Source organism: Panthera tigris, chromosome A3, assembly GCF_018350195.1.
Source record: "Panthera tigris isolate Pti1 chromosome A3, P.tigris_Pti1_mat1.1, whole genome shotgun sequence".
NCBI lineage: Eukaryota > Metazoa > Chordata > Mammalia > Carnivora > Felidae > Panthera > Panthera tigris.
Window position 1 is genome coordinate 15269585 of NC_056662.1, and position 14177 is coordinate 15283761.

The 14177-nt window shown below is 49.8% G+C and overlaps 1 protein-coding gene across 2 annotated transcripts; it reads right to left on the reverse strand.

The window, feature by feature from the left end:
- Positions 1-274: 274 nt before the first annotated feature.
- Positions 275-6367, reverse strand: WFDC2 (WAP four-disulfide core domain 2). 2 transcript variants are annotated; one of them, XM_042980297.1, is made up of 4 exons: positions 6247-6367; positions 5543-5740; positions 2754-2906; positions 275-440 (listed from the first exon to the last, which is right to left on the reverse strand). In XM_042980297.1, exons 1-3 carry the CDS (start codon positions 6323-6325, stop codon positions 2755-2757), a joined length of 429 nt encoding a protein of 142 aa, XP_042836231.1. In that variant the 5' UTR covers positions 6326-6367; the 3' UTR covers positions 275-440; position 2754. The 2 variants fall into 2 exon arrangements, with proteins under 2 accessions (XP_042836231.1, XP_042836232.1); XM_042980298.1 differs by having other exon boundaries at positions 5543-5686; positions 6247-6366.
- Between the last annotated feature and the right edge of the window lie 7810 nt (positions 6368-14177).

Consider the following 14177-nt stretch of genomic DNA (forward strand, 5'->3'; position numbering starts at 1 on the left):
CCATCCCATCTCTAGCCTGTTCTCTCTTCCACGTCCCTCCCGCCGAAAGCACAACCACCAACCTCCCCAAAGAAAACGCTATTATACGAGTAGTACACGAGCCAAGCCCTGAGTGTATGTTCACTGTCTCAGAGTTGATCCCTCCCTGGACTTCATGCCAGGATGACTTGGTCGCCACCACCCCCTCCCCCACCCCACCCCACCCCACCCCCCATCAATCCAGAGTCAGGAGAGACAGGGACAGAAAGGTTAAGAATGGAGGCCATGGCCCTTCTCCCAGTGCTGGAAACGGTCACTTTATTGGTTGGAAAAGACAGAAGCTGTGCTCAGCTCTGGAGGGAGTGCAGAAGCCAGAAAGAGGGGAGCCCAGCTGGGCTGGAGCCAGGCAGGGCCGGGCAGAAACTTCCACTCCCCCACTCCTCGGGTGGTGGTGGCTAGAGCTGGAGGAAGAAAACCATAATAATACATCAACAGCAATACGCAAAATACTAGACAAGAAGACAGCTTAAATTCTGGACCAAAACCCCCCCGACTCCCCCCTTGCAACACACACGCACAGCAAAGCCTCACCTTCCTGAGGCCCTGGGGCTCTGCCTGCACTTCTCTGCAGGTCCTGGACTCACCTCTTCTGCTTCACACCTGCCCGGGACATACCTGGGTAACCGTGGCCCAATTGACCGCTGGGGCCTTCCTGAGGGACAGCCATCATTTATCTCCCTCAAAGCCCTTCTGCCACCAGGAAGTTAGAATGTCTCCATTCCTTGGGTTAAGCTGGGATTCGCTGGTCAAGGAGATCTTATTGATCTCATTTGACAAGCAAAATAATTGCAGCCCCGGGAGGTAAAAAGGCTAGTGAAGTGAAATCCACACCCGGGTCTTCCTGGCCACCAAGTCCAGGCACCTACTGGCAGTCAGGGAGGCAGGAGATGACTGGCATCACTGGAGAGCTCTGGGTCCCTGGAGACCGTGGTTCCCTCCCAGGCACTGAAGGGACACCTTGAAATAGCACCCACAGGGCCTCGGGCACACCCTCCCCTCTCTGTAGCCTCAGTCCTCTCACCTGGGCAATACCGGGCCCCACCAGTGACCTGTCAATCCCCCGGGGTGAGGGCTTATCAAGGCAGCCCCACCATCAATACTGAGATGTCAACCAAAGGGCACTTCCAGGTTCTTGCTCCCCCTGCACCTCACCCCACAACCGACCTTCCAGTCGTCCCTGAGGACTGGCCAGGATCATCCCTCTGCCAAGCCTGCTCCCTCCCACCACCACGCCACCTCCCACCCCATGAGGCTTTCTCCTGTTCCCCCAGCGCTCAACCCTTCCCTCAGTGCAGCACTGATGACAGGCTCTCGGAGTGTCCGTCCATCCGTCTGCCTCAGCCACGGGGCTGCAAGCCCTGTGACGAAGAGCAGTGGACACCTTCTGCCCCAGCACCTGGCACAGAGACCTGGTCACAGTGCCCGACGTCCCCAAGGGCCAACCAAACACGAGCTTGGGGTCTTGTATTTACTTCCTCACACTTACTCTAGGACTTGAGATTGTTTTATTTTTAGTTGTTACTAGAGGAAGAGAGGCTCCACAATCCTTTCCTTACATGGGCAGAGCCACCAGAGGTGGCCAGATGTGGCCCCGGCCTGCTACAGAGCAAGCGCCCCTCACGCTTCAAATATACGTCTGATGTCTGCCGTGTGTGTCCTGAAAAGCCACGCTTTGGGCGAAACTAAGGATCAGCCTTTGGCCTCCCACTGGCCACGTGCAAAGAGCCTCTCACCTCCCCACCTGCTCCTGACACTGTCCACTGTCCTCTCTCCCAGGGCACAGCTGCTCCCCCAACTGCTGACTTTCTAAGTGCATGCTAAGGCAACAGAAGAAATCTCTTTCCCTCACAGCCCAATTCATCAGCTGTCCCCTCTGCCTTCACATACGTCCCAAACATAGCCACCTGCCTCCCCTGGTCTATCACCTCCCAGCTGACTCTCGCAGGAGCCTCCTAGCTGGTCTCCTGCTTCTGCCACTGCCCCTCTACAGCCTCTCCTCCACCCGGCAGTCGGAGCAATCATTTCCAAATCTGAGTCGGAGCACGTCCATTTCCATGGCGGCCACATCTCTGGGTCAAGACTAAAGTCCTGTAATGACCTATCAGGCCCCTAAGACATGCTCCACTTACCCCTGGCCGACCTTCCTCTTCCTGTGCCCTCCTCGCTCTCACCCAGCCTCCTGGCTTTTCATGAAACACCAGGGATGCTCCTGCTTTTGCACCTGCTGCCCCTTGCCTGTGACACTCCCCCCAGATATCCTCACGCTCCCTCCCTCAAGTTCTGGCAAGTCTTTGTTCAAGGGCTGCCTTCTGGGTGGGACCTTCCCTGAGCATTCCTGTGGGGGGAAAAAAAAAAAAACGGCAACCCCACTTCCTGCCCACCCTGCCCCACCCCTACTCCCCTTCTGTTTCGTTTTTTTCTCCGGGGTACTTTTCTCCCTCGAACATTCTACAGAATCTACTTCCTTATTTATTTTTCTTTGTTGCCCATTAGCACATAAAACCCGTCAGAGTTTTTGTCTGGTTTGCTCGCTCATGGGCCGCCCTCAGTACCCAGAGCCGTGCATGGCACGTGACAGATAACAGATACTTGCTGACTGGATGAAAGCAAGTAAATGGACAGACATGAACAGAGCTGTGTTCGCCAGGTCCTCCTTTTCAACCATCTTTACCCATAGGCTTCGGTGCACTTCCTTCCCCCCCCCCCCCACCTACCTCAGAAGACGGGAGTGATGCAGGACACCTTCCCGCAACCATTGTAGCAGCATTTCAACAGGCCAGGACACTGGCTGTCCACCTTGCACTGGTCCTGGCAGAGGCCGAGCTGGGGGAAGTCAGTGTTCACGTGGGGGCAGGAACCTTGCTTTTCTGGGGAGAAAAAGGAGCAACGGGAAGTGGGCAGAGGGGATGCCGGGAGATGAACACTCCTCCCGGCACCCCCCCCACCCCGCCCCCGTGTCACAAACAGTAGAGCTGCCCGCCTGTCTGAGTTGATCCCAGAGTCGCCTAGCAAGACCGTCTGCAGACCTCTCCTCCTCTTGCTCCCTCCATCCTCGATTTTGAAATCACAGGACGTCAGGTCGAGGCCCAGGTCTGCCTTTTCCTATCTCTGCGGCCTAACGTGGAGAGCAGAAATGTCCCAGAGCCGCTGTGCCTCCGGGTGCTACCATTATTCTCTGCACTCGACATATATTAACCCCTCTAATCCCCACAATAATTCTACAAGAGGGAGAGGTACTGTTAATATTTCCTCATGTTACAGATGAGGAAACTGAGGCACCAAGAGGTTAAGTAATTTGTCTATTACGCCACCCATGGAGGCAGGACTGGAAACCCAGGAATCGGGCTTCAGAGTCTGCGCACCAGACACCCTGCTGCTTCGTAAGCTGTGCACATGTGAGGGTTTGCACACCCACGGTCTCTTCACTCACTCCATGCCCCCCCCCCCCATACACTCACTCATCCATGGCTCACTCACAGACAACACCGCAGAGAAGTACTGCTTACAGTGTTCTTGGTGTAGATCCATTACCTCCTCTAATCCTCACATCAAGTATTTCCTCTGTCGGGGCTGTTTCTAACCCTGCTCCTATCTCAGACCAGGAAAGTGAGGCACAGACAGGTGCCACCAACACCACACCGCTGGTAAGAAGCAAAACCAACACCTGAGCCCAGCCTGTCACCACCCATTTACACACACACACACACACACACACACACACACACACACTCACCCTATGCTCAACTTCCTGGGTCAAGGAGAAGGGAGCTGGGCTCAATTCCCAGAAGCCCCAGGAGCAAGCCCAGCCAAAAGTCAAACACAGGCACAGAAGTGGCTGATTAGTTTGCGGAGGACAGGAGTGGCTGATTTCCTAGCACAAAGAAATCCATTCCCTTGCAAAGGGCAGGAGATCTGGATACTGGGCTTCTCTGGGACAAAAGGGAGTCGGGAAAGGGTTACCGACAAATCGCGCCACTGTGTATAGAGTGTCTATTCTCCACAAACACATCTTCAGTGTGTTATTTCATTTAGCCCTCATGTTAATCCTACAGGGTTTGGGATTATTATCCCCAGTTTGCCGAAGAGAAAGCAGAGGCTTGGAGAGGTAAAGCGACTTTCTCAGGATCACATGACTAGCAGATGGCAGAACTAAGATCCTAGTCGAGGAAGCCATCTGGCTCCGTCCCTCTTCCTGCCTCAGTCTGTCCATCTGAGACAAGGGACCAGAGAAGACGGCACCTAACAGTCAGGCACTCCTTCTGTCCCCAAGGACCTCTCTCGTCTGTCTGTCTGTGTGTCTGCCTCGTGCTTCCTCTCTCTCAAGCTCCACATCTCCTGCTGGTCCTCCTCTCTGTGCTCCAGGTTAGAGGCCTCCAGACCCGGGAGCTGCTGATGGGCAGCTGATCAGCCAGCTGATGGGCCAGTCGTCCCTCCACCTCTCCGCTTCCTTGCTCATAAATCTGAGGTCTCTAATTATAAACAGTCCCAGCCACTACTGGTATCTTGGGAGAAATAACAGAGCATGAAGATACAAGGGCTGTATCCTGGATAAAGACCAGTAATCACAATACCTGGGTACCCCAGGTCATATCCCTGCTTCTAGCCCTCAGTTTTCCCTCTGAGAAGTGAGAAGCTTGGATTCCACCTTGTCTAAGCCCATTCCCTGCTCTGATGACCGTCCCCATAGCCTGGTGGGAGGGTAAGCTCTAGCAAGGACCTTTTGTGGACCCCCCACGTCTTCACATAGTTCCCCCTCTCTCCTTACAGTGGAAGAGATTGTGTTAAAGAGGAGGAAGGGGGAAGGGGTGCTCTGGGAGGAGTCCCAACTTCCTTCAAACCAGCCTTCCAAGAAGGGGCAAAAGTTGAACTTCGCTATGACTCTTGCAGAGCTACGGAGTGACGGTGCGGCCTGGGCAACAGCCTTTCTCTGACGCTCACAACCACATCTTTAAGATGGGCTCGGCGCTCCGCTAATTCTGTAAGGTGTCTTTCCGTCTGGACAGGGGAAGCCAGGGGAGTCTTGCCAGGCCAGGCGCTCCAAGTCCTTCCGCCAGAGCTGGGGGACGCCCCAGGGGAGGGACTCCGAGAGGCCTGAGCGCCCCAGGTGTTGGGACCCAGCCCACTCGCCTGCCCCGGGCTTCCCTGCGGCTCCAACCAGCCGCGGAGGAAACTGCGAACCGGGTGCCCTGACCTCCGGAAACACCTTCCAGCCTGTGCTTGCCCGGAAATCCGTCACGCACCGGGGAATGGAATCCGGCCAGGGGTGGGGGACCTCCCTTCCCCCCGCTCCCCCGCTGCGCTTCAGCGACGCCTTTGTCCCCCCCCCCCCCCCTCCCGGCCCGGGGCCCCGAGAGGGAGCGCACGGCGGATCGGGTTCCATCCGTCTCCACTCTGCAGGGGTCCCTGGGTGCGGCGGGAGCGTCCCCCTGCCCCGATCCCGGCGCTCTGCCTCCTCCAGCGCACAGCGCCCTTCCCCGCCCCGCTCGGGGCGCCCCGGGGTTACCGTCGGGCAGGTGGCAGATGGTGGCGCAGCCGGCCTGGCAGCACTTGAGGTTGTCGGCGCATTGGGCGTCCGATTGGCACTCCTGCGTACAGTTCTGGTCCGCCTGCAGCTGGGGGCACACGCCCGTTTTCTCCGCTTCTCTGCCTGGGAGGCCGACGGTCAGTGGGGCCAGGAGACCTAGTCCCGGAAGACGCCCACCTGGGGCCCCAGATCGTCAGCTCCTAGGAATTAAGTCTCTGGCCCTAGGCGCCCCCCTTACAGCCTTCAGAGGGCCCCACCTCCAGGCCCGGGGTCCCCGACACTTGTGAGTACAGGGTTTACCTAACCCTTGTCCTCAGAGCCCTCAATCCTCGCCCCCCCCCCCGCACAGCTGAGCATCTAGAAGCTTCCGATGTGTCGGCAGAGGGTCCCCCCACCCGCCACTAAGTCTCCACCTTCAGCACAGAGCCTCTGCCCCAAATTTCAGTCTTCGTTGGTCTCCCCCACCTCCAGCACATTGGACCCCACACCTTCAGCTCCAAGGGTCACCACCTTCAGGCACCAGGGAATCCTCAAATTTTGGTCTTCATGGGCGTCCCCACTTCCGCCCCCAGGAATCCCCATTCCTCCAGCTCTCAGAGAGGCTACGTGCAGCTAGCCCCGGGCCTGTCCTGGCGCTCCGGGAGCGGCCCCTCTGGGCGCCGGGGTTCCCCCGCCCGGCTCACCTGGGACAGGGGAGAGGCCGAGCAGCAGCAGGCCGAGGAGGAGGGGGACGGCGTGAAGGCCGGGGCGGCAGACAGGCATGGTGCTGCGCCGGGCGGGGTGCTGGTGTGAGCCGCCGCCCGGATGCGGGGATTTAACGAAGCGCGCGGGGAGGAGTGGGGCAGGGGTGGGGCGACGCCGGCGGGGGGGAGAGGGCTCAGCGGCCACCGCGGGCGGGCTGCCACCTCACTCCGTTTCACAATCCCCCAGGATCAGATGTCGCTCTTGGCCCCGGTGGGAACCAGGAACCTGATTAGCTTCCAGGCCTGGCGCAGCTATAGACCAGCAGCGGCCAGACCCTTGTCCCGCTCCTCCCTTCCCTCCTACCCCCTGGGGCCTGATCACCCGGCTGCGGTGGCGAGGGCCGGGCCCCTGACTCCTGAGTCTCCCTGTAATGCCTGGAAAGGGAAGGGCAGGGCCCACGGGAAAAAGCTGTAGAGCCTGGGGATTAAGTGGTTAGATTTGGGGCAGCTAGATCAGCGTGTTGAAGGGTTGAAGGGTTAGTGATGGAGGGCTAGTGTAGTGATACAGAGCACACGGTAGGGGCTACGGAAAAAGCACTTGTTTTAAATAAATGAACCCATTTGGCACAGAAACTGAGGCCCATGAAGGTGAAACCCCTTTTAAGAGCCTCAAACCATTTTGGACATGTTTCTCTCTCCCTCACCTTGTCTTGTCCTGTCTGTTCTTTTCTCTTTCTTTCTTTCTTTCTTTCTTTCTTTCTTTCTTTCTTTTCTCCATCTCTTTTCCACACCAACACTCTGTCAGGGCTGACTGTGTGCCAGGCTCAGTACTCATGGTCTCATGGAGTCTCATCCATCTTCCCAGCAGAGCTATGAATCAAGAATTACCATTATCATCAGCTGTATATGCCAGTCAGAGATTTCGACCTTTCCCTCAAGGTCCCATGCAAAGCTCTAGAGACAAGGTTCTGGACCCACATCTCCTTCCCTTCAAGCCCTTGTGTTTTTTCCCATTCCATCATAAATATTCACCAGGTGCCTACCACGTGACACATATCGGGCAAGACAGTTGGTGCAGAGAAATGGAAGGAGCCATCTGGCGTTGACTGCGCGGTGGTGGGGTCTGGGTATGATTTCATCTTCATTATGTCCCAGCTGAGGAAACTTGAATGAATCACCTCCCTGTTCTGAGCTTCCACTCTGTCATCCACAAAGATGGTGACCGTATAAGAATTCAGGGAGAACAGGAATGTAATGTTACTGCCATGGACCCGCTGTGTACTCACTGAGGGCTGGGTCCACTTGATTGACATAGGAACTCCAGCCTGGACACACAGCACGTTGTACATCAGCGAGTGTGAGAGCTCGATGAATGGTGCCTCCTGTAACCAACGAGCCTGGTAAGTATATACCCAAGCTTTAGAATCCAGGCTGGCAAAGGTTAGGGTTACCCAGGGCATTAGACAAGACCCTTCCTGCACCAACAATCTGAGGCTCTGTAAGCCCCAGGAGGTCTTTGCTGCTGGAGGCTAGAGGGTATCTGGGGCACCGACCATTGGGATGACCGGTGAGTAGGGCTTTGGTGACATGAATATATCAGGCCACTGTCCCCACAGATGGCTCCTGCTAAAAGAGGTCGAGAATCCCTCCCCCAACTTCCCAAGCCCGTCCTGGGGAAGAGAGATGTGCCATGGTTGCAGGGGGTCAGGGCTGTTTACTGAGGTGGGAGAACAGTCAGCAGCAATGAGGCAGGAGCCAGGTGGGGGACAGGACTAGGCACACTCCTGAAACTCAGTCTAGGGCATACAAAAGGCTAAAAGCCTTTGGACCCAGTTGGCTATTTACTGGGCTGTATTCAGCCTTGGGCACAGCTTCTTTCTTACACAGCTACCCAGGCAGGGAAACTGCCCAGCCATGCTCCTCCCCGGCCTTTACACCCCCCACCTCCCAACCCCGCCCCACCTTCCCTACTGGTTGGCTCCGGCTTCTTGCAGGAATGCCACTTAGTCTGAAGCTGAGGGGGGTTGGGTAGGCCAGAAGATGGAGAAGAGTTTCCTCTGCCAATGGCCGACAGCATGAAAAGATGTTTCACTTTTGTGATCCTAGGCTCTGTGCTAAGAACATGCATATATATATATTTCCCTTCTCCATAAAAGGTAATAAGGGCAGAGGCTTTAGAACCAATACATTTGGGTCTGAGTCAGGGATTGGCCACTTCCTGGTGTTAAATAACACAAGTTAAATGGAGTAAATTTTAAAGACCTAATTAGCTTTGCTAATTGATTCATGAATGGGGCAGCATTCCATCCAGCAAGTAGAGGGGAGCTCCAAAGGGGGCTACAGAAAAGGAAAGGTTTTTAAAGGTAAAGAAGGAGCAGAAAAAAGGAAATCATTAACAAAGTATCTATTTATTGTCTTGGGCAAGGGTCACCCTCCCTAAGAGAAATAGAAGGGGTGAATCGGTCAGTTTCCTAGGGCTGAGCAGGAAATTCCCATGTTGACTAGTGAAAAGTTACATTTCTAGGGGGTTGAGACTGCAGTCAGGTTGGGTGTTAAGTCTTGGTTTACTGACTTGGGGCTTGAACCTAGGTGAAGCCACTTGGGGCCTGTGGTTTTCTTTTTAAAATTACTCTCTTTTGACCAGAATCTCAGCTTAACTGAGAGATGGGCTCAAAATTCAAGGCATTAGCTCTACTCTCGGCTATTCTATAGTTCTTGCAGCTTCTGCTGATCCCTTGGGTGGCATTCACAGGTCATGATGTTTTTGGTCGATCGCTGTGATAATCACAGGTTATGACTTCAGGTTCACATGCTTTCAATTGGTCATCTTTGTTCCTTTTTTGACATTTCAGTCTCAGAGAGGTCATTTGCTTGGTGGTTAGTGGCTATGAACACACATTTAAAGCTTTTGAGAATGATTATGATTACTATAAACGGGATAATTCCCAATATTTGGTCTGCCCTTCGAAGCCGTGGTCCCCAAGACTCAAGCCAATCAAAATTAAATAAGTGAAAGAAAGACCCCACTGAAGGAATCGCTCTTTCAAGCCAAGTAGCTTACTAAGTGATCTTATGTAATTGAATTTCAACTTCCCCAGTAGCGTTAATCCAGGTATAGCAGGTGGTGTTGGCCACAGCAGACATCCCCTGGTTCAGATAAAACATAATCAAGGGCTATTTTATTATCAAGAACAACTTTGGCCAGAGAGTCTAAGGGATCTTCATTGGGCAGCTGTTGCTTTAGCAGCAGATTTTGCAACAATTTCAAGAATTAATACGTTCTTGATCACAGCCTCATTTATATTTATCCTTAACCAGGGAGGTAGGAACCTGCCAAAAGGAGTGAGTCCTGAATCATGAAAGCCTCTTGGTAGGTCCTTGTAACTCATGATGTAAATTTAGGGAATGTCTCATTTTGCTTATGAAACATTAGGAGCACAGTTAGATTTTCTGCTATCCTGAGATAAAAACTAGATGCTAATCCCCTTAGCAGTGACCTGGGAGATACAGATGAGGGCATTACTTTCCAGGGCAATGCCAGAGCAAAGGAAAGGAAAAGAAGGAGAAAGAGTGTTGCGTTTAATTAAAGTATGAAGTCGATCAGTCATCTTGGGAGGAAGTAGTCTACCTAGAAGTCAGTTACTTCTCTTCCTTTGCCAACCTGGTTTGGAGATCTCCGGTGTCTGCACAGGATCAGGTGACAGGTGGAGCCTCATTTAGCTGTGTAATGTGGACTCAAGGGTCAATGCCTTCTAGTTTTGCAATAGTGTTAGTCATCAGGAACACTTGGTAGGGTCTTTTCCAACAGGGCTCGAGGGCTGTCTTCTTCTGATGACATTTCTAAAATACCCAGTTACCAGGCTTTAGAATGTGACCAGCAATTTCCTTTGCATTGGGATCTGGGAAGTCTCCCTTAACCTGTTGATGATAGGCTTGAGCATAAGACTTTAGAAGTTTACAGCAGCTGGGCATACTAGCATGAGACAAGGGATTGGCAGAAGGTTATACACTGATGGGATTCCAAGAAGTCTGCAAGATTTTCATTAAGGGTTGTATGATTTGTCCAATGAAGTAGGTGCTCCAATCACTGGAGATTATAGAAGGTATATCCCAAGTGGGAAACACATTTTTAACAGTTTTCTCCCTACATAGTGAGGGCATCAGCCTTGCAAGAGGGAAAAGTTTCAACCCATCCAGAACACATACAAACAATGACAAAAACGCATCGGTAACCCATACTTGGCAGCAGTTAAAAAGAAATCCAGCTGTAGGTATTCAAAGTGTTTGGAAGAAGGAGGTCTGAGGTCTCTGGAGACAAAGAGAGTTTTTCCAGGATTATGGACCCGACAAGTCAGACATTGCTGGTAAGTCTCTGCACCAACGTCCATTTATAATTTGAGTCATCTTAAAGGGCCTCTGATGGGTGAAGGAATGCAAACACCAAAAAAAGAAGTTTGTCAGAAAGCTAGGAAGAACCAAGCAGTTGTCTGGGTTTTCCCATAGCCCTGTCTGTCTGCTTAATTTTACAGCCATTGTTTCCCCACCTCAATTTCTCTGCTTGGGTTGCTGACTATTGCCATGTTACCAGGACATCAGGATGGCAAAGGTCTGGCAATGAGGGACCATCACTATAGAAGCAGAATGGAGGTGCCACAATCTTACAAATACAACGTAAAGAAAACTTAGTGTCACTTCTTATTGGACAAAGCTCCCCAGGCAATTGAACACAAGTAAGCCTAATGAGTTTAGCAAATCTTCTGGAATGTTTGAGGTCGAAAAGACTTACGCAGACCACAAGTCTGAAAAAAAACAACCAAAAACAAAAAACACTGGCCTTTTAACAGAGAGAAAACCAAATTCTAGTTGCACCAGCTTACTTTTGATATTAAAACTCAGGTCATTCCAAAATAAATTGTGCAAAGGATACAAATAAGCAATTTACCAGTAAGTAATGTAAAAAAACACACAAAAAACAAAAAAAACAGCCAAACAAAACCCTCAAAACCCCCACCTTATTCATTCTAATCTTCCTCAGTTCTGACCACACATACAATTCCTTCCCAATGATTTTTTTTTCATGAAACTTCTACAACTTTCTTTTTTCACATCCAGATGTTGTCTTCAGCTTTCTCTTTTTAAATAAGAGCCTCACTTCAGGACAAAATTACTTTCTTTTTCCTCAACAAAAATGAATTTCTATTCCTCATACTTTCTTTTTTACCAAAAACACACATCTTACTTTCTTGCATAGAGAGCTGTTTCCCTTATTAGAATTTTTAACTCTTAGAAACTTTCATTTCTAGTGAAAGCTAATAAGTAAGCAGCTGTGACCTGTATACCAGCGTTCTCAAGATTGGCAAATTGATGAATACATTTCATAATTTGTAGACATGTACTTTTTCATAGTATAGTCTTATTTTATTTTTAAGTTTATTTATTTATTTTGCAAGAGAGAGAGAAAGTGTGCACAGGGGAGAAGCAGAGAGAGAGAAGAGAGAGAGAGAATCCCAAGCAGTCTCCATGCTGTTAGCACAGAGCCTGATGTGGGGCTCAATCTCACAAACCGTGAGATCATGACCTGAACTGAAGTCGAGAGTCAGACGCTCAACCTACTGAGCCACCCAGGTGCCCCATATAGTCTTTTAATAAAGCACAAAACATGTTTACTAACAGACCCAAGTTTATCTTTAGTTTCCCTGTAATAAGGAGCCAAAAGTAGATAAACTTAGGCTCAGTAATTAATGTTGGAGCATTTAATCTTATTTGGAAATGATCTAGATATTTAGTGAATTTAACTTAACTTATCACTTAACCTAACTCAGCAAAACTTGAAGGTGTTAGGTTACCAAAAAGATTTGGGAGATTATTTAAAGTTTACTTAAAAATTGTTTTATTTGATTTACCCCTACATACTTGTTACTAACAGTTGTGCTTAGATTACCCATAGAAACTTTATAAGACATCAAAGTCCGTCATTTTCCCAAGCTATTAAAAAAAATTTTTTTTTTTTTTTTGGTAACAGAGATCATATCAACTTATTTAACTTAAGTAAACCCAGGCAGAATAAAAGTTTTAATTTTGATGCTGATGACTCTGAAGACATGTCTATTTTTTAACTTTATTCTTTTTTAGTAATCTCTACATCTAACATGGGGCTCGAACTCACAACCCCAAGATCAAGAGTCTATATGCTCCCCTGACTGAGCCAGCCGGGCTTAAGCCATGTCTATTTTATTTTATTTTATTTTTTTATTTTTTAATGTTTATTTATTATTGAGAGACAGAGAGACGTAAAGCATGAGCAGGGGAGGGGCAGAGAGAGGGAGACACAGAATCTGAAGCAGGCTCCAGGCTCTGAGCTGTCAGCACAGAGCCCGACATGGGGCTTGAACCCACGAACCGTGAGATCATGACCTGAGCTGAAGTTGGTTGCCCAACCAACTGAGCCACCCAGGAGCCCTGAGCCATGTCTACTTTAACTTAACAAACAATCAAAATGTTTTCCCAGATCAGGTGAACTTGAAAAAAAAAAAAAATAGGGGTTAGTTTCTATTTTTCTGAGAGTTTTAGAACGTCCAATCCTTACAAGTGCTTACTTTCGAACATACTAAATAGGGCTCTTTTACAAATTAATTTTAGCAATACCGTCCCAAAGTAGAGCAGTATCTCACAGGTACAACATGCACATGAACACACTGATTTAAAGTCCTTGTAGTTACTAATATTTGTGAAGAAGATTTTTAAAATTTGTACTTGTCCCTAAAATTCTTCTTAAAGAGATATATGTAGGAGAATTTGGGCACAAGACACCTTTTAGCAGTTCCTGTTTTAAAAAGGCCTCTTCCCCTCCCCTCCCTTTCTTTTCCTCCAGTCTTCAGTGATTGTGAGCTGTGTTCACATTTCAAAAAACATGATAAGATGTATCATTTTAAGGGACGGAGAAAGAATGCAAGTTTTTCTAAGGACTTTGGTTTTCTAAAGCCTGTAACTTACAAGCTGTAAGTTCAAGACAAATGGGGCAAGTTCAGGGATTGGGAAAGGAAAAGGGGAACCCTAAATTGCCTTCAGACCTGTATTTCCAGTTTTGTAAAATTTGTAAAATGTGGAAAATTGCTTTCAACTCCTCAAAGAACTGGTCCGTAACTTAAATGCCGTCGTAAGTTGATCCGCCTCTTCCAGCTCCAGTCTCCTCACCTTGCTTCTTTCCCTTTGAGAACATAGTTGTCATTTTAAATATTTCTGGCAGTGTTGAATAGCCCCCGCCTTTAGCGTCAGAAGGGTCCCCAAGGAGAGTGCAGAGAGTATTACCTTTCTGAAATCCAGAGTCAGTCCCAATGAGAGCCAAAAGAAAGAACCAGGCACCTGTCCGTCCCAGACAGGCAGGCAGAAAGCCAAGCCCAGCGACAACGAGGCAAGAAGACAGTAGCTATCTCTTGGAGACAAAAAATCAATAGCCGATGGGTCTGGATTTGGCAAGAAGGGACAGTGTGAAATTTTCTTTTCCTCCCTTGAATGGGCACTACGAACAGAAAGGAAAAAAAAGCTTAAATTCCTGACACAGTCCTCTTTGAGTGGGGGACAGTCCTTTTTCACACATCTAGATCTTTTCAGAAATGGTGGAAATCGGCAGCTGGGGTACTTTCGGTCTAGACTGATATTCATCACACCTCAGATCTAATGCAGAATGTTATATAGTTGTTCTTTACAAATGATGGTTAAATGGAACGGTTCAAGCCATGTTTATAGTTGTGCTTCACAATATAACTGAAATAAGGACTCTCTCAAAATACTTCTTCAGTAAAACACGTATAGTTGGCTGCCCAGGATGAGCAAAACATGAGTATTTATCACCGGCTTGATCTGAATGATTCGCATGCGATCCAATGCCCATATTGGGCCATATCACTTCTCACCAGTGCTGTTTTCACCCT

Coding starts and splice junctions, on each gene's coding strand:
- WFDC2 (XM_042980297.1), bottom strand. CDS start 6,325: ATGCCTGTCTGCCGCCCCGGCCTTCACGCCGTCCCCCTCCTCCTCGGC. Junction 5,741..6,246: donor CGGCCTCTCCCCTGTCCCAG/GTGAGCCGGGCG, acceptor CTGGGGCCCCAG/GTGGGCGTCTTCCGGGACTA. Junction 2,907..5,542: donor CATCTGCCACCTGCCCGACG/GTAACCCCGGGG, acceptor TTTTCTCCCCAG/AAAAGCAAGGTTCCTGCCCC.